This window comes from Rissa tridactyla, chromosome 9 (assembly GCF_028500815.1).
Source record: "Rissa tridactyla isolate bRisTri1 chromosome 9, bRisTri1.patW.cur.20221130, whole genome shotgun sequence".
NCBI classification, from domain to species: Eukaryota; Metazoa; Chordata; class Aves; order Charadriiformes; family Laridae; genus Rissa; species Rissa tridactyla.
This window is the reverse complement of record NC_071474.1, coordinates 5,107,339-5,125,395: the sequence shown is the minus strand read 5'-3', so window position 1 is coordinate 5,125,395 and position 18,057 is coordinate 5,107,339. Positions and strand designations below refer to the sequence as shown.

The 18,057-nt window shown below is 42.8% G+C and overlaps 1 protein-coding gene across 5 annotated transcripts in view; it reads right to left on the bottom strand.

The window, feature by feature from the left end:
* The window catches only part of IGF1R (insulin like growth factor 1 receptor), a 195,494-nt gene that overhangs the window by 41,006 nt on the left and 136,431 nt on the right, over positions 1-18,057 (bottom strand). For all 5 annotated transcript variants that reach the window (XM_054214926.1, XM_054214927.1, XM_054214928.1 and 2 more), the window contains 3 exons: positions 11,073-11,385; positions 7,846-7,991; positions 5,899-6,043 (listed from right to left, as the gene is read on the bottom strand). In XM_054214926.1, coding sequence (XP_054070901.1) covers positions 5,899-6,043; positions 7,846-7,991; positions 11,073-11,385 — 604 coding nt within the window. The remainder of the gene's footprint in view (positions 1-5,898; positions 6,044-7,845; positions 7,992-11,072; positions 11,386-18,057) is intronic.

Below are 18,057 nucleotides of genomic sequence, written 5' to 3'. Positions count from 1 at the left end.
TCACGCCTATACATCAAAACCTGACTGTAAACAGTTGCACTGACTGCACAGCACAGGATCCACACTTCAAAGCACAGAACTAACTATACAGGCAGCAGAATGTGCCAAGCCCATTCCCTAAGCACGGCAGTGGAATAACATGAACATCTTTTATTTCCACAGATACTACATGCAAAATTGTGAGTGTAAATCCTATTATATATTAAGAAATTCCTGGTACCACTCAATTGTGCTGAATTGGCAAAAAAACCCAGGTGCAGCAAAAGCAAGATTACAGGCTCTGCATCAGCAGCAAGACAACGCCTGCAAAGACACTGACGTTTTGGGATAGTAGCAGCAGGAACACGCAATTGGGAAATGAGTTAAAGGTCTGTGTAGCTGATGAACCTGAATCAAACCAACCCATCATCACAGCACGTATTATACTCTTCTGTGGAGAGTTCCACCAACGTTAACTACATCAGCATAGAATCCATTATTAACACAATGAAGCCTTGCAACCTCTGCAAGCCATTTAGCATTGGTAAGCCCAAGTCTAGATAAACTAGACTTTCTACAAATCCTTTTAACTACACTCAGAGTTTCTGAAGGGTAACATGGCAGACAAACCATGGGGCTCATCAGAAGCTGACATACTACTCATTTACCGTTTTCCTTCAACTACGTCATTTAAAGTTTAACATTAATTCCTCCCTTACCCAGCCTGAAGTGAAAACTGTGCATTCTGCTTGCAATCTGCGCAGACCACGGTTGCGGTTTCTTCTATCATACCAAAATGCTGAGAGTATTTTCAGAACAATGTGAAAGAGAAGTGGTTTCTCCTATTTCCAACTGTCTCCCAATTATCCAGGACTTGATTGCTAATGAAGTCGATATACCTGGTATCACTTCCGACAGATGCTGACAAGAATGTGCTCAGTAGACGAGGGAGCACATACATGTTTGTGCTTTAAATGCATCTTGCCAGGACAGAACAAGGATGCTAAACTGGCATGTGGGATTTGACAGACATCACCAAAAAACTGTGTTTGAGACACTTACTACACTGTAACAGATGACTAAAATCCCTGCAGCTCCCTGTGCACTGCTAAAAAGAAGGCATTTCACCATAATTAGCCACATGATTAAGTGATGGCAACTAAGCTTTTCAGGAAAGACCCAAAAAACTGGATTCAGATTGAACACAATAAACAGAGGTGTGGCTCCACGACTACAGAAACCATCTGAAATATTTAATAACAGCCTAGCCTGTCTCCTGCTCACAACTGTGGCAATTAGGCTTTAGACACCAGAGATAATTCTTGCATTAAAGCAATGTGGCTAAGCTTTCAAGAGTGTGAATAAACGAGGCAAATCAAGCACACACCGGTGCTTTCCACAACTGCACAGCGACTGGGCCAGAGCTGGGAGTTACTGTGGCTCATACGGTAAAGCCATCTGCACAAGTTGGAGCAGCCATCTGAGGCAAGGCAAACAGGTCCTAAGGGTTCATATCTACACTGGAAGTATAAATTAGCGGAAGTCATTCTAGCAATATTCAAAGCACCGGGGAAAGCACATTGGGAGGGCTATACACAGTCTCAGTCACAGGGGAGGTGCAGTGCTGCATGGCTTGAAAGGTGGTGCAGAGGGCAACCAGAGCGCACTTAGGGCTTACGTTAAAAATACAGTTATAAAAGATTATATCAGACTTTGGCTCTAACAGCCTTGGAAAAAAATCACGATGCCAAGGAAGATAGCACATAAAGAATGAAAGATTCACTGTAGGAAAACAAAGCGCACTGTCAATCAAACCCTCGAGACAGTAACTAAGGGAATGACTAGAAATTATGCTCCTGAGGGACAGGCCAAACCTCTGAACAGGAGCAGGAGGCACATCTGGTCCCAGGCTTGCCATAAAAAACCCCAAGATGACCTGCAGAACCCATGCACACCCCCAGGAGAGAATTCCCACAGCACGATGTGCATCCCCAACTGCAGAGCACCCACAGCCACCTAATTATTGACTGCATACAATAAAACCCTGCTTCGCACTGTTATCTGTGCGCAATGCTACATCTGTGCACATTCACCCATCATAAAGCTATGAGGCAGAACATGAGATCCAAACCAAAAGGAGATGGCTGTGATGAAAATGTTTCAACAAGATTTCAATCATTCTTTATCCCCCTCCATAGTGTACAGGACACAAAAGGCTCCTGAAAGGGGTAACAACCAGATAAGTACACTGAGTAAGAGAGCAAGGCACGATCCGTGAAGGCAAGAGACTTGCACCAAAAAAGGAATGAGAAGTGGCAGAGGACGGTGAATGAGAGCAGGGGATGAGCTGGCTACTGAAGACGATCAGGCAGCAGAGGTTTATGGCAGGGTGACTACCCTGGGACAAGACAGTAACCCTGCAGGACATACAGAATAGAAGACATTCATCTCTCAATGCTACAAATGGCGAGAAAGACAGAAAATCCCACTAGACCAGATAGCTGGGACATCAACCAGCACGAGGCAGGAGAAAAGGAAAACCCTTACTGCTTTACATACACAAAACATGCCACATGTTGGCTACAAACTGTCTATTAACATGGTATATGTTCTACACCTGTATCACAGCGTGACCCTGATCCCTGATGAGGAACTGACAACAACAGTCAAACATACATAGCACAGCACCACGACAGAGAACAATACCTGAACAAAATACTCCATTTGACAGTCTCTCTTTAAACAGGTTCCTTCTTCACCATTTTTCTACAAGCCTGAACTTTATCAAATTTCCAAAACGTTGCTAGTGCTGGTATATTCTTTTGCTTGCGTTTGCCCACCAGCACTTCAAACAGAACCACTGAGGTTATTAACAGAATATCTGTCTCCAATAGATACTTGCACACATCTTGCTAATGTAAATTGTAAGCAACTTAGAAACAGCTGACTTTGGCCAAGAATTGCATCTCCACGGGCAAATACATGGGTAGGAAACTAGGGGCTTTTATACTAACCCATGGATTTGGAAGTAATGCACCTTACCAATACTAAAGTTTGGTGTTTCCTCGTCCAGTTCAGAAAGGTAAACTGATGAGCTTCTTAACACATCCCCCCCCACACACACACCCCGCCCCCGCCATCCCAGCCTCACACTGCAATGTACAAACTCCTCAACTCACTTTTTGAAATTTCGCTTACACGTGGATGGCTGAGAAACAGCATCTTCAGAGACTCCCCTCAAACAAAACGAAGCTGAGGAGCATTCACTCCCCCCCGTAGGAGCCTGCCACTGCAGCCATGCTCACCACCTGTGTTTGCCACCAGCCTGGAGGGCGTTATTCATTCCTAAAACTCTCTCACACACAGCACGTCCGCTTTATTGAAATGTTCTGGCTAGAACAAGCCTTGCCGCTATTGTGCCGACTCTCTGAATTCACCGTAATCTGACAATAATGATCCCAGGAAAACAAACTGTAAAGTCTTCAGAGAGGAGCCGTACAACAGCTAGAGATCCTGTTCACACCTTCCAACAAGCCTGACAGCTACTGATGCCTCTGCTTCAAAATGATGGAGTAAATGGGAGGGTTGTTTTGCTTTTATAGAAACTGTCCCCAGTTTGCTGCAGAAGTTGAAACACGACGTCAGCAGCCGATCAGTACCACAACAGGAACTGTGCCTCAGCCACTGTCTCCTCACTTGCTCCTGAAGGCCACAAATTGCTCATTTTCCAAGTACCCAACCTGAAGATGTTTTGAGAAGTGCTGCCCACATGCCATCCATCAACACAGCAGCTGCAGCTGATGACAGCGAACACACAGCACCCCGGCAGAAGGGCCTGGCAGAGCCAACGCCAGACTAAGAATCAAAACCCTGCAACGGACACCGAGACCCCTGCAGCACATCTCCATTGCACGATCCCTATTTGCAAAGGGAAATTTTTTTCTTGCTGTGGGAGCAACATTCACTATGGACATGGTGTTCAAAAGAGACAACGAATACTCTGAAAACAAACAAACTCCCTCTAAACTTTCCAATTTTTGTGATAACCAAGGCAGGCACAAGCAACTGAATAAGGAAGAAAGAAATACTGAGGTACTGTTTTGTTAGTCCAGTTCAATTAAAAAAAAAAAAAAAAAAGAGATGGTGGTGGTGGGGTCAGTTGTGTAATGAACAACCATCGTCATGGATCTTAAGTTAACCTCCCTCTCACCCCCAAGGCAACGCTGGCATAAACAGCTATTGTTCCAGCAGGCCGGTACTTCCCAGGTTAAGACCCTACTCCCCGTTGTTCGTAACTCCACCAAAGTTCAAGCTCAGTTCTTCCTTGCCAGGTGCCTACTTCCATCTTAGTATTTTTGGAAACGTTATTTAGACTGTGGTAAGGCCTAAATTATGCTAGGCGTTTTCCAAGCAAAGAGACTGCCCCTGACCCAAAGTATGTAACTGCAGTAATTTCCAAGCACGGGTGAATTTTAGCGCAAGTAGCTCTGTACTATGTATCTGTTTTACCTCCCCTACTCAGCCCGATTTTCCTCTTCAAAGCCGCACCATTTACTTCTCTATTTGGGAAATCGATTTAAAAACCTGCCATTTCCCCTCATATCAGCCCTTCTTGCTGACATACAAACATAGTTACCACTTGAAACACAAAGCTAAACTCAAATTTAAAGAGAGCACGGGAGAGAGGAAGAGAGAAGAAAAGACAAATTGATAATTGGAGTATCTGTGAGAGCACGCCACATCGTAAGTGGGCTGAATGAGCCTTGTGCTCGGCAAAATGACAAGCCTCTAGGATTTGCAATTAGAAACAAGCTTTTCCGTAGAGCCAATGTTCTTACTGAAAAAAGACAGTGTGCTTTTCAAGTGCAGGATGAAGGGCTGCCCTTTAACTCGCTCTGTCAGATGGTGGAATTTTAAGAATTTAAGGCTGACCAAAGACTAGCCTGAGAGAAAGAGGGAGGTTGCGAAGAATCCCTCATGCTGTAACTTTATCCTGTTGGGGCAGATAAATCAGACACAAGCAACCTTTCCCATGACCCTCCCACCACCTTTTCTTATATGATTTCCCAAAATTCTTCATTTAATAGTTCTGTCATTACTGACGCAGACTTATTTCTCCCAGAGAACACTTGTTTAAACTTGGGGTGGCTACTTGATTGAGGAAGAGAAAGAGCAAGGCAGTTTGCTGAAGGACCATCACCACACCTCAGCACTGCAAGTTCTGTGGAGATAAAAACTTTTGTCTCAGCTGCCTTTTACCACCATAGGAAAACAGGAGTCACATATAGCAAAAAGTATCACACATTGTGTCATTATATACTTTACAGAAGCCATATAACCCACTGCAAACATTTCAGAGCATCAGCTTTACTTTTCCTGACCAGTGTTTTTTCTGCTCAGGAGATAATTCATTTAATGTTAGCATTTCAAGTCGTTGCAAACAATTGCAACTTGCAAACAATTTCATACAAGATGGGTCACTTGCAGTTTCAATCTCTGGTTAGCAAAGGTTCAAGGTTTCCTTTCAGCTGACATTCTCCACAGAAGTCTGCTAAAAGCCAACGGTAAAGAGTTGCAAGGAAATCCAATTGTTTCTGAAGATGCTCTTTTCTCAATAAAATAGAGCAAAAAGAACAAAGACACTTTATCAAAGTAAAGAATCTTCCTAGAAAAACCTAAAGTGAAAAGCAACAGCAAAGTTACCATAAAAATACTTTTAATATACTCAATTTAATCTGCTGATTTGGATAGTAATCCAAATGAGCGGTGACTGTGCAAGAGCGTTCATTAGGAGAAAAACGCTGTATATTAGTGGAAGAGAGGATTCTTTAAGTGGTACATAAATGCTTATCAGGAGACTTAATTCTCTGTAGCTTTCTATTAAAGTGAAATTGCATCTACAAATATCTGAACACTCACCCGTCCACCTGTTCCTCTCCCAGAATATACCGCAGGTTCTTCAAGAAAGACAGGGAGACTAACGCATGGGAATGGCGAATCTTCACATACCCTGTTACTGTCTCGATCAGACCCATAAAGTTCTCCAGTTCTGAGGCGATATTATCTGCAGTAAGAAAAATGTAATTTTATTATTGCAGAATTCATAGCTTTAACTGCTATTCTGATTAATGCAGTATTAGCTCAGTAAAAGAAAATGTTTGTATTTGTTGCTTTTGAAAATGAGAGAGGCTGGTATTCCTCCCCCAGTAACAGTTGCCTGTGCGGACAGATGGTTGAAGGGCAAAATAAAGCCACAGAGCAACAGTGGAAAACCAGTCTTGCTTTTCCAAACTGGTATACCTGCTTTTTCCATGGACATTGCACTCTGAAGCCAGCACCAAATGTTGAGCCAGCATTCTGGCAGGGATGAAAAGACCCTTGTGTAAATGTACACATCCATGAGACTGGAACTGCTCTTCGGTTTCAGAGCAAAGCTCAGGCAGAAAGCTCCATTGGAAAAGAGAATGAGACTGAAGATGAAGAGGTGGAGGTAGTGCACTATTGGTCTTCTCTGGGGCATAAAGCACTGCTTTCAGTGACCTAAAAAGATTTGGCTACAAAACTGAGAACTCTTGATGAAACAGCAAAGATAAAACCATAAGGACGTCCTCATGCCATGGAGCATATTCCATATATCTTGCTAAAGGTGATTTTCTGTAATAAATTATTAAAACGACTGCAGAGCAAGCTCTACTCTTCAGTATTGTCCCCTCGCTAGGAACTGTACTGTCCCTGCCTAGGTCTGCAGTGCCCCATCAAGGGGTACCAGGGGGCCACCAGGCTCAAGCTTTGTACTCCTTGCCTCCAGTGATCCCTGGCCCATGCCCATTGCCTGGTGTCATTATCCTGTGAAGTTACACTGCAGTTGTGAGGGGAAGTATTTTAGCATTCAGGATGGGAGAAGCTGCTATGGGGTGTGATTGCTGACATAAAAACCCAAGGTCCTAACAGATGGCTGGGAAGCCCAATTACCAAATACCAATGGTTGGTTCCCATACCAAATAAGCTGGGAGAAAGGAGATGCTCCTCAGCACTCTAAGGAGTCTTAAAAAAATACCTGTAGCAGTGGGACCATGGATGAAATAATCTACGTGCTGCTGTTTCTAAACCCTAGACTTCTAAACTCTCTAAACCCTTTAATTCAGCAGGAGAAAGGGAATGAAATATATCTCAATCTCTCAACCTTATTCATGAAACCAAAAAGGACCTTCCATAGGGAGATACATCTCCGATGAAAACTAACAGTGATTTTAACTCTGCTTTTAAGAGCTCATCAACTGTCAATGCTTCCCTGGCTGATGAATCATTGCTCTGACAAATTTAATCCAGAGCTTGTTCAAGACATGTGACAAAAGTGGCCAGCTCACTAACGATGACCATCCAGAGGCACAGCACTAGGCTTTATATGAGCTCTCAGCACACTGGATTCCATGTTTTACCAAGACACCACACCTTGTCTTAAAAAGTGAGGATATGCAGACTTACAGTGCCATGCCTTACTTGCAGACAAGTTATTTACCTACCCAGATTCAAGGATTTTCAACTTTTCCACCTTCTTGGGGCTTTATCATTCCTTTGGGACTATTGCTCATCCCACTGCCTAATCCTGGTTCCCTGTCCTGCCAAAAAAGCTAACAAAAGCACCAGCTTTCGCTGCCTTGTAACTTGGTAGCTGACTACCTCTTCCATCTGTGTGTTGGCGAATGGCGCTACAGTGGGCCAAATCAAACAGCAGCACTGCTATGGGACTGGAAAGCAAACAGTTTGCTGAGTTTTTAATGTTCTTATCATTATGCTGACAGACAAAAGGAAAAAATATTAAAAGCAGCCTTATCAGAAGTTTATAAAGAGAAGGCAACCACTTACTTCCACGACGGATGTTAATCAGCAGATTTCCCTTGAGAATCGTGCATCCCTGCAACATTTGTGCTGACGTGACGGAGTCAATGGTCTTCGTTTTCCCGTCCTCACAAATTTTGGGGCAAGGTCCCTCACAAGGACTGCAGAACATGCTGTGAGGAAAGAAAGGGAGACCAAAAAAATAAGCAACGATATGCAACTCTGGACTGCTTTGAGTTAAATTTTGAAAGACGTTTCCTTCCAAAGCTTAGACAAATCCTTCATGCTAGAATGAAAGTTACCATACGTGTGCAGAGGGCTGCAGATAACAGCACACTTGCCCGCTGGACTCCTGAGAGGCTGGAGCATCGTGCCTCCCATTTACAACAACATGGGAGTGAATGAATGGACCCATACCCTCTGTCTGCCAGCTTCCGAAAGGCTTTGTGGTCCTTCCAAAGTGGAAGGTGCTTCAGGTAAAACCCACTGCCCTTGCACTTGTGCATTTAGTCAAAATTACACCCAGAAAGACCACCCTTCCCATTTATGCAGACAGCCTCAGAGTGCTGTTGGAAGTTTCAGCTAATCCAGGCCCAACCTCCAGAACAGGCCAGCCACGTTCATGGCAACTGTCATGAGTGATGTGGAGAAAGCCAACAGTGAATTACTCGCTATTTCTTACAGCATAACAGGAATTAAAACAGCAAGTTTAAAAAAAACAGAAGGACACATCTTGATGCGAGGCAAAACTAATTTGCAACAAGAATTGGGAAAGACAGGCCAGAAGTCTAAGCAGGTTCAAAATGGACTACAGAGAGAATAAGAACAGGTCCACCACTGACTATAAAACACCAAGACAGACACAGCCCCGAACTCAGAGAAATCGGATTGCCAGAAGCTGGGAGGAAACACTGAAGTGCAGGCTCACTTATCCTCCTTCTTATGCTCACAAGCACTCGTAACCATTTTTTAGTGGAATGACAACTCAGGCCAGCCTAGCCTTTCGTGACAGAAGCTTTTTAAAGGTTCCATGTTATACTGTCTGTTTACTCATCTCAAAATTGAACACTTCATGTGCGCACAGAACATGCCCTCTGATCACTCCTCCTGGTAAATAAGGCCTTCTCCATACCCTGGGTAACCAGGTCTCCTGTTACCTTCCGGGGAGAGAGGGCCCACATTTCCCTACTCTTCCTTTTACAGCTGACATACCTGCAGAAGCTTTTCTTGTTGCCCTTGACATTCCTGGCCAGATTTAATTCTGTCAGGGCTTTAGCTTTCCTAACCTGATCCCTGGCTGCTCCGACAATTTCTCTGTATTCCTCCAAGACTACCTGTCCTTGCTTCCATGCCCTGTAGGCTTCCTTTTAGTGTTTGAGCTTGTCCAAGAGCTCCTTGTTCATCCATGCAGGCTTCCTGGCATTTTTGCCTGACTTCCTCTTTGTTAGGATACATCACTCCTGAGCTTGGAGGAAGTGATCCTTGAATATTAACCAGCTTTCCTGGGCCCCTTGTCCCTCCAGGGCTTTATCCCATGGTACTCTACCAAGCAGATCCCTCAAGAGGCTAAAGTCCACTCTCCTGAAGTCCAGAGCGGCAGTGAGCTTGCTGTGTGCCCTTCTCACTGTCCTAAGAATCTTGAACTCCATCATTTCATGGTCACTGCAGCCAAGGCTGCCCTTGAGATTCACATTCCGCATCAGCCCCTCCTTGTTGGTGAAAACAAGGTCCAGCACAGCTCCTCTCCTCATTCACTCCTCTACCACTTGCAGAAGGAAGTCAGAGCATTCCAGGAACATCCTGGATTGCTTATGCCCTGCTGCCTTGTCCCTCCAACAGTTATTGGGGTGGCTGAAGTTCCCCATGAGGACAACCAGGGCTTGTGAACATGAGGCTGGCTCCTATCTTTCTATAAAGGGCCTCAGCTGCAGTATTCCTGGTCGGGTGGCCTGTAGCAGACCTCCACTATAATGTCACCTGTCCCTGCCCTCACCTTAACAATAAAAGGAAGAAGCTTCCTTTTTTTCAGTAGTAAGCTCTTATTTCAAAACCCTGCACTATAACATGCCACAAACCACTAAAAGCTGCCGACACAAGCAAGAGGCATTTCAACTAAATGTACAAAGAATGCTGGAAACGCTTTCCATTTGCAACTATTTGTTAACACCACCTCTGGGGAACAAAACATTCACTGGCCTTGAGTTACAGCTCCTTTCAATCTTTGCAGCAGCGCACAACACTGAGATAAGACAGGATGGCCAGGCACTTCAGTGTAAGCACTTCAAACAGCTGGTACTACAAGCTCAAGTAGATAACAAAAGAAACATTTCTCAGGTGAATATCTGGATCCGAGCAAAGGCAGCGTTAAGTTACTTACATCCAAATGTCAACCGGAGACTGCCTTACTATTTGATCAAACAGATGGATGACACACGTGCACAGACACACAACTGGTGCAGGTATCACCACAACCACCTTTCCAAAAAAGCCCATCATCTTAGAATAGCCTACAGAGACATCTTTTTAGCACAGTACTGAAGCACTACAAATTTTAGCACACTCACTATCCTTTACTCAAAGTCCCCAACTTCCAAGGGTCAGTAGGCAACTAAGGCTGCTTGCTTAAACCACTGGCAAAATACGAAAATCATAAACATGCATCACTCCAACTGTTAGAATTAAATAAGAGCAGGTGAGTGACATTCTTGCAAGAAATCGTTCTGTATAATATTGTCAGCTGCTGCATTATTTTTGTCACCATCTACATGACTGTTCCCTTCTAACACACCAGTGTTATCTTCTGGAAACAGTGAAAAAAGGGAAATAAAATTAAATACACTAAAGAATATATGTGTCTAAAATGCAAGCACACATAAAGCAAATAATATGTGAAGCAAGTTAATTCCTGTGGTTTGTTCTGTATGATAATGGTCATCAGCCAACCTCCAACCGTGTGTTCCCAGGCTTTCCCTTTCATTTTACTACTGTCTACTAGAAGACCTGGTTCTGCATTGTACTGACCTCCTCAAGTCCTTCAGAAGAATCCGTGGCAACTGACAATGCACAGGACCACACACAATCAGACCTTTCAACGGTGAATTCATCTAAGCAAGCCTTTACCAGGAAGTCAGGCAATTCCCCATTGCATTTTCTCATTTCTACCTAACATGATTTGCATCACAAGCTGCCACAGAATAGGGGATGGAAAAACCCCAACACAACAACTCTGATGGACTTCCCAAAAGCTGCGTTACCTTTGGCTCCCATTGCGTATGAATCCGGAGGGGCATTCTGCCATGCACTCGTCGTTGTGAATCACAAACCTCTCATATTCACTTGTTTCGGTGGCAGGGACTTTGGAGCAGAACTCTTTAGTCACACAGCGCCAGCCCTCGAACTTGTAGGTGTTGGGAGGGCAGGTGGGCATGCAGACGCCTTCGTAGTAGTAATTGCGGCAGGCCACACAGGCGGTGTTGTTGTCGGGTGCCGTGCAGCTCCCCAAGCATTCGGGATGGCAACACTCATTTTGGTCTGTACAGGCTCGCTTGCCACATGAGCTGGGGCACACTGCAAGACAGAAAGGACGGCAGCATGAACAAGAGCTATTAAATAAAGTGAATGGCATTAAAGGAAAAACCCTGATCCAACTCGATGCTTTCATTCCGTGGGCTCTAGAGTATCTCTGCAAAAGAACCAACTCCTGTAAAACTGACAAATTAAATCCTGTTTTTTCTTGGTTTTAGTTGCCTGAAAATATCTTTTTCCTCAGATCAAATTTATAACGTGAACCAATTAAATAATAAGGAAAACTGCTGAAAGCAAGATCAACATAAGGATAATGGAAACTGCCAAGTACTGGAACCTATTCCATAGCCCTAGTATTATGGTTGATTTTTTTTTTTTTTGAGTGCTGACTTATTGTCTTTCTAAGCATTTCTTGTCTTTCCTATTTGTACTTCAAATTGGTCTTTTACTGGCAAGAAGACAAGCTTCCTTTAAACAACTTAATTACACGTGTACAATAAAGCACTGCTATACTGTAGCACACATGGTTAGGTTGACCCCAATGTAGCATCCCGATGTTGCTTATGTATGCAAAATGAGGTTTAATAAAGTACAGATGGTACACATCAAATGCTGTGGAACCATGGAGCTACTATTTTCCCCTGAAGAGCCTAACAGAGTTCTGCCTTATCCCTAAATTCTGGGTTCAGAGAACAAAATATGAAAGGGAGAAAAAAAAAAATGGGGTGCAAATTTATGGAGACGTTCATTTTACATGAAAGCATCTCAGCTTGGAAGACACGAACAAAGAGCAGAATCATCAGCAGACAAGCTCACCACTGTTACATCAAAAGAAGTGGCAGCATTATATTTATGTAACAGCAACATTTTGATTACAGCGTTGTATGGCCTTTCAGCCATGTGAGCTGTGTGCCAGAGGCTCTGTAAACAAACACAGATAGGAAATCTGGTTTGCATTAAGTAACTGCTTTCCACTTTCTAACTTAGCTAAAACACAGTACCAGTAATAACAGCATAAAACAAAATTTCAGTAGTACAACTACAGGGAGATCCAAGCAAAGCACCACAAGACATTTAAACTGAACGATTTGAGCAAAAAAAGCATAGAACCAGCAACGAAGTTAATAACCCAAAATGAACACGGAAGCAGCAGAGCCCAGCTTGTAAAGAAAGACAATGTTTTAAGAAACCATAACAGTTCCACAGAAGTTCTGCATTGCAATTTCTCTTCCAGTTTGCAACTACAGAGTTGTTTTAGTGTAGCACCAAACACCCTAAAATCTTGACCCCTCCTCTTCCCATAATGAGGTCTAGGCTTTCCAGTATGTTTTCACGATGGTATTGAGCAGAGCACCACAACCATGACATGGGACCACGGATCAAGACATCCTACGTCAAATTTTGATTTTAAGAAGCCATTTTTTGCCAGCTTTAAGGTAGTGTCCACCTTGGTAAGGGCTTGTAAAACTGCCATCAGAGAACTCTGCATTTCTTATCAAAATGGTTCTGTGTTGATCTTGCTTGATTTTATTAACTTTTTTTTTTTTAAGCCCTAACCGCCGACTTTGCAAGTGTAAGCACCTGGGTACAAAGCTGGGATGTCCTTATACAATTAAGGCAAAAACAGCTTTTGCGGAGAAAATTCAACCTGCAGGTACGCCCCAAGTAACCTGAGAGCCTTAACAGTATCTCCCCTGTATTAGCAGGTAGCTACGAAGAATCAGCAGCAGACCCGCTTACAATATCTGACAGGGCCATTACTTGTACCACTGACACAACAAACTAGCATTAAAAATAGGTTGGATATGCTGAATTGAACGCAGCAGGTACTACTGAAGTTGCCCAGGAGTTCATCTGTCTCTTCCAATTAGAAAAGAAACATCATTTCACCCTACAACCCTTTCCTTAGGCACTAACTACTATTATAACCCAACAGCACTGCTCCATACCTGTATACTCATTTTTTTCAGAGTGAAACCAGGCAGAAAAGTAGAAGACTCTGAGAACAAAGTGGAAGGAGGAGGCGGGGGCACAGGGATGGCCGATACTTGCCCAGGTCGCAAAAATATCCCATGCAGGCTAAATTAAGAAAATTTTTGCAGAGCCAGTTACTTGTAAGACTACTGAAAGCAGGAACGCAGAGGAAATCACTGCTAAATAATGCACTGAGTAAAGATGCTGGATTATTTTTTTTTCTTTAAAAGGGAAAAAAACCAAACCCATGCACCCCAAACCCTTACACAAAAATAAACCAGCATGCAGGTATATATGCTTTTTTTGATGGTAACCTGCACTAGTGTAAAAGGAGTAAAGTCTGCCCAGGTGCAACCTTAGTAAGGCATCCCAAATTGCCTCTCACCTTCAGGGTATACAGTACTGCCTGCATTTGTGACTAGTAAGGGATTAAAATAAATAAATAAATAAAAAATTAGCATGTCTTGCTAGCAGATGGACTGCTGTTCTGAGTGGGTGCCAGAACTCCGATTTCGTGTGGTAGCTACATTTCCAGTTCAAAGCCCTGCTAAGAAAAAAACAAACCATGCACATCCCGTGCCTCCACGAAGTTCATTACTAAAAGTATTGAATAACTACATGATTTTTTTGTTTTCTTCTAGACAGTTTGCTAAAAACCAAACACTGCGACATTAAGTACTCAGATAAGTATAGTAGAAAAAGATCGAGTTTATTTCATTCCTGGGAAAGACTTTTGTATTCCCTTAATGCCTCTGCCATTCAGGAACAGTCCGCTATATAAACAGGATTCCCTGCATCTCCTGGTAAATCTGCTGACTCTCGTCTACAGAAATATAAATTGAAGCACAGAAGGATACACAAGTTCACATGCAAAAGGCAATCAGTGAAACAGGTTTTCAAAACTACTGTAGCATTTTAATCGCAACCAATTTAACAAGAACTCTTGAAAACTTTTTAAAGATAATTTTTTAAAAGCTCAGCAACCTCACTTTTCTCTCAGTCCTATTTTTTGCTTGTTCTTGCTAACGTTGGCATAGTTTTCAGCCTGGAGACAATACGGGTATCCTGTTTCTTTGAAGAGGCAGAACAAGAACTTTTGTGTGTGTGTAGGATATATTATGAACAACAAAAAGTCTTATCTGCCTTACGTGCCAGTTCCCTGATATCCCCATTATAAAAATCTTACTGACCAACACTGGCTGGCCTTACAATCCAGCCCCATCTATCCTCCCCCGCGCCCTCCCAAACTGTGCTACTTGGGCTGCTAGATTTGTACCAAAACTTTTAAAATGCAGGTTCCAAAATACTTTTGCCAAAAAAAACCCCTTAAATATGCTCAAAAACTTGTTGACTTTAGTCCGCAAGAACCTTAGAGAGAAAAATATAAGCAAATAGTGGGCTGACGTCTGGGGACAGAATTTATCAGCCAGGTACAACAGTGCCTTGGATCGTGAAGGCTGATGACTGTATACAAAAAAACCCAAATCCCCAAACAAATCCTTGCTGACAAGCACAAGGGAAAAATATGCTTAATTGTTATCACACGGAACTACCAAGATAATGGAAAATTTCAGAGACCTTGGAGGGCAGCCATAGAAGAAGGAAGTCAAAGCAAGACCTGGACAAGGGCAGACCCTTAAGCAGCTTCATGACTTTATTACAGAGATGACGAAGGCTTGACGAGACCTGAGTGTCTATTTACGTCTAGGGAGTGAAAGGCCTGAATAATCATCAGATCTTCACAGAAGGACACTACAAGAGTACCAGCAGCCACAAGTCAAATTTACTGGAGCAAAACCAATAGCAGTAGTTTCCTTGACCATCCATGCTTCACCTTCTCCCTGATTTCTTCACATAAAAGGTTTTCCTTGTCAGGAAAAATCAGGAGATTTTCCAAATACTATTAAGATACTATAATCACTTGCAAAAAAAGGCAAAATATTTCATTTCAGGATGCCCACTTACTAAGCAAATCAGATTCAGACCCAACATACAAAAAGGAGATACTTCAAAACTAAACACAAAGATCTTACAAACAAGAGGAGCTCCAAGAGAATCTGACTCAGAGACTCATTATTCTCAATTAAAATCCCCAAGATGATAAACCAAAATTGCAAACACAAAGCAAGGTCGGGAAATCCTCAAACACAACTCTCCAAAAAAAGCAAGGAACAAATCATCTCTCTGTATTTACGGCAGTTCCCTTTTGGACAGCCTCATGCGAAGGAGGTAGTAGTAAGTTTTTCTGACATCTCATACCTCCTGCTATGTGAAGCGCGCACAAAACTACAGCTCACTGCAAACACTCCACGTTGACATCATGGCTATTGTACAGTTGGGACAGACAAAGTGTTCTTATCTCCAAGACGCCATGACTTCAGCATCGCTGAAACAGAAAAATCAGGTGAATAAACAATCAGTCACAGGGAGGGAAAACACGGCCAGAAGAGGAAGGCTTCTGGCAAGCTGAGGCACTGGCCTCTGCCAAGGCTGGCACCCTGCCAGTCACATGCGGGCGAGAAAAAGGTTGCCAAGTGTGGGATAAATATTTTTTTTAAAGATTCTTTCTCTCCTTATAAAACGATACTCGATCCTTCCTTTTTTTTTTTTTTTTTAATGCTTTTTCTGCTTTTTTAGAGCATCCTTCACATTAAATAATGTTTCAGAAAGAAAAGGGGGGGGGGGGGGGAAGCCCGGTTTTGAAGAGAAACCAGAGGAGGGAGAGAGCCTTTTCTCCCAGCCAACTACTGAAAAAATTAGCTGTCTAAATTTATCCACAAAGAAGAAAAAAACAGTCATTTTTGGAATGTTAATCCCTCTACATGACAAAATTTTTAAAATACTGCATTTTAATGGTCTAAACTTTGGTACGATCTTTCAAACAGCTGACTTCAAATGCTCAAGCAGCCTATACAAGACCTGATTTCTTTTGCCCAGTATACTGTGAGAATAGAGAGACTGGAGAGACATTACTCAGAAAATCCAGTTCCAGTGATTCATAGTCAGGGCTGGAATCAAATAACTACAGAATAAAGGCCGCAATAAGGAAATACACGTATTAAATACATGCAGTAACGTGTTCCAATCACAGAAATATGGGTACAAGTCATCTCCAAAGAACTGAAGAGGCCACTTAAAGCAGTTGTATAAAATCTTTATAATGGTACAAAACCAGGTATTAGCAACATATTAACATATTTTTTTGTCTTTTCAATCTTTCCCCTGAACTCAGAATCCTGGTATTTCATGCTCCATGAAAATCGTGAAGGGAAAAACCACTACCAGGTCGAACAGCTTTCCTTCTAGTAATTACGGCATAAAGTTTGGCAGATTTTGAAATTAACTGCCAGATCTCATTTAAGAGTTCAGTTCAACCCAGCCTTGATGCTAAGACTTCAAAGTGATCATCTCCTTCCTCTTTAAACCTCTAATATGTATACAGCCATGCCCACCAGTAAAATATTTGTATAGGTCTACACAAATTTATACCAAGAAGCAAGAAGAGGGCATTAAGTCCACAGCCTGCAAGCTGCTGTCTGACTCGAGATCATTTCATCAGTCATGTTTACGTCCTAGTCATTACCAGCCCATTTCTATCCGGCAGACCTTTCCATGGATCTTGAAATTATTCTGAAGTTGTTGTGTGAATTATTTTCTCCCCGCTACTCAAATCTATCTGGAGTTCAACTACATCTGGTCGGCTTCCACACAAAGCTTTTTGGTCTCTTGCTTCTTGGTATTTCAGTTTGTCATAGGTGCTGTATGCCATATCCCCTAAGTGAAGGTGTAGGTGTGACAAAGCATCCAGAACCTCAAAAAAAACTTCAAAGGATTTGCCCAACCTGACATCAGCCCATTAACTGCTCAATCTTTAACCATGTGAAAGATTGAACAAGAAATCTACTCTTGCATCCCCTTCCTCAGGATTGTAGGGTTGAAAAACAATACCACCTAAATGTGTGTATAGCCAGTTGTTCAGCAGCTGGATCCAACTGCTCAGCTGGAAGCACCTGTAGATGATTCCAGAGCAAAGGAAGTGGAAGAAAGGAGCGGAGAAAGGTCAGGAGAAGAAAGCCGAGCACCACTCAGCACCTGGTGACTCTCAGATACCACCAGATGCAGTAAGGCCTATGAAACAGAGGAAACATTCATCATTCAATAAAATGAACGCTTTGCTGGAACATACTGTTGTGGTGAGGTACTCCGTGCCTTCTAGTTTTACAATTTTTTTCTTCAACGTTAGTATTTTCTCTTCCCCTCACAACAGTTTTAGCACCTAGAGCACTTCAGACTAGCACACAGACCAGCCCAGCTCCGAGGAGCCAGAGGCCCACGGAACAGTTTGTAATCCCTCAAACACACAAAAGCCTAAGTGCAACGTACCTGTAGCTCTCCTTCCCAACCAAAAAGAACATTTTAGCCTATTAAAAGCCTATTAAAAATGGTGATGAAAACAACCCAAAGCATATTTCAGTTGCATACACTGGAGTTTGATGACCCCACCACCATCACCACTTTTGGCCATCTATCATTCATTCTTTACCCTAGAAGTTACCTCAAAAATATTTCCAGGCTTCCCAGCTGCGATACTTAACACCACGTGTGCTAAATCCATTTTATTTAGAGTGACTAGAGGACTCGGGGACACTATTTGGCACTGTAAAAACCTCCCATCCCTTCAGGTTTTCTGCAAGTGAAGCAATCAACCCAGCTAAAAGCTCCAGCAGCGTTACAGCTACT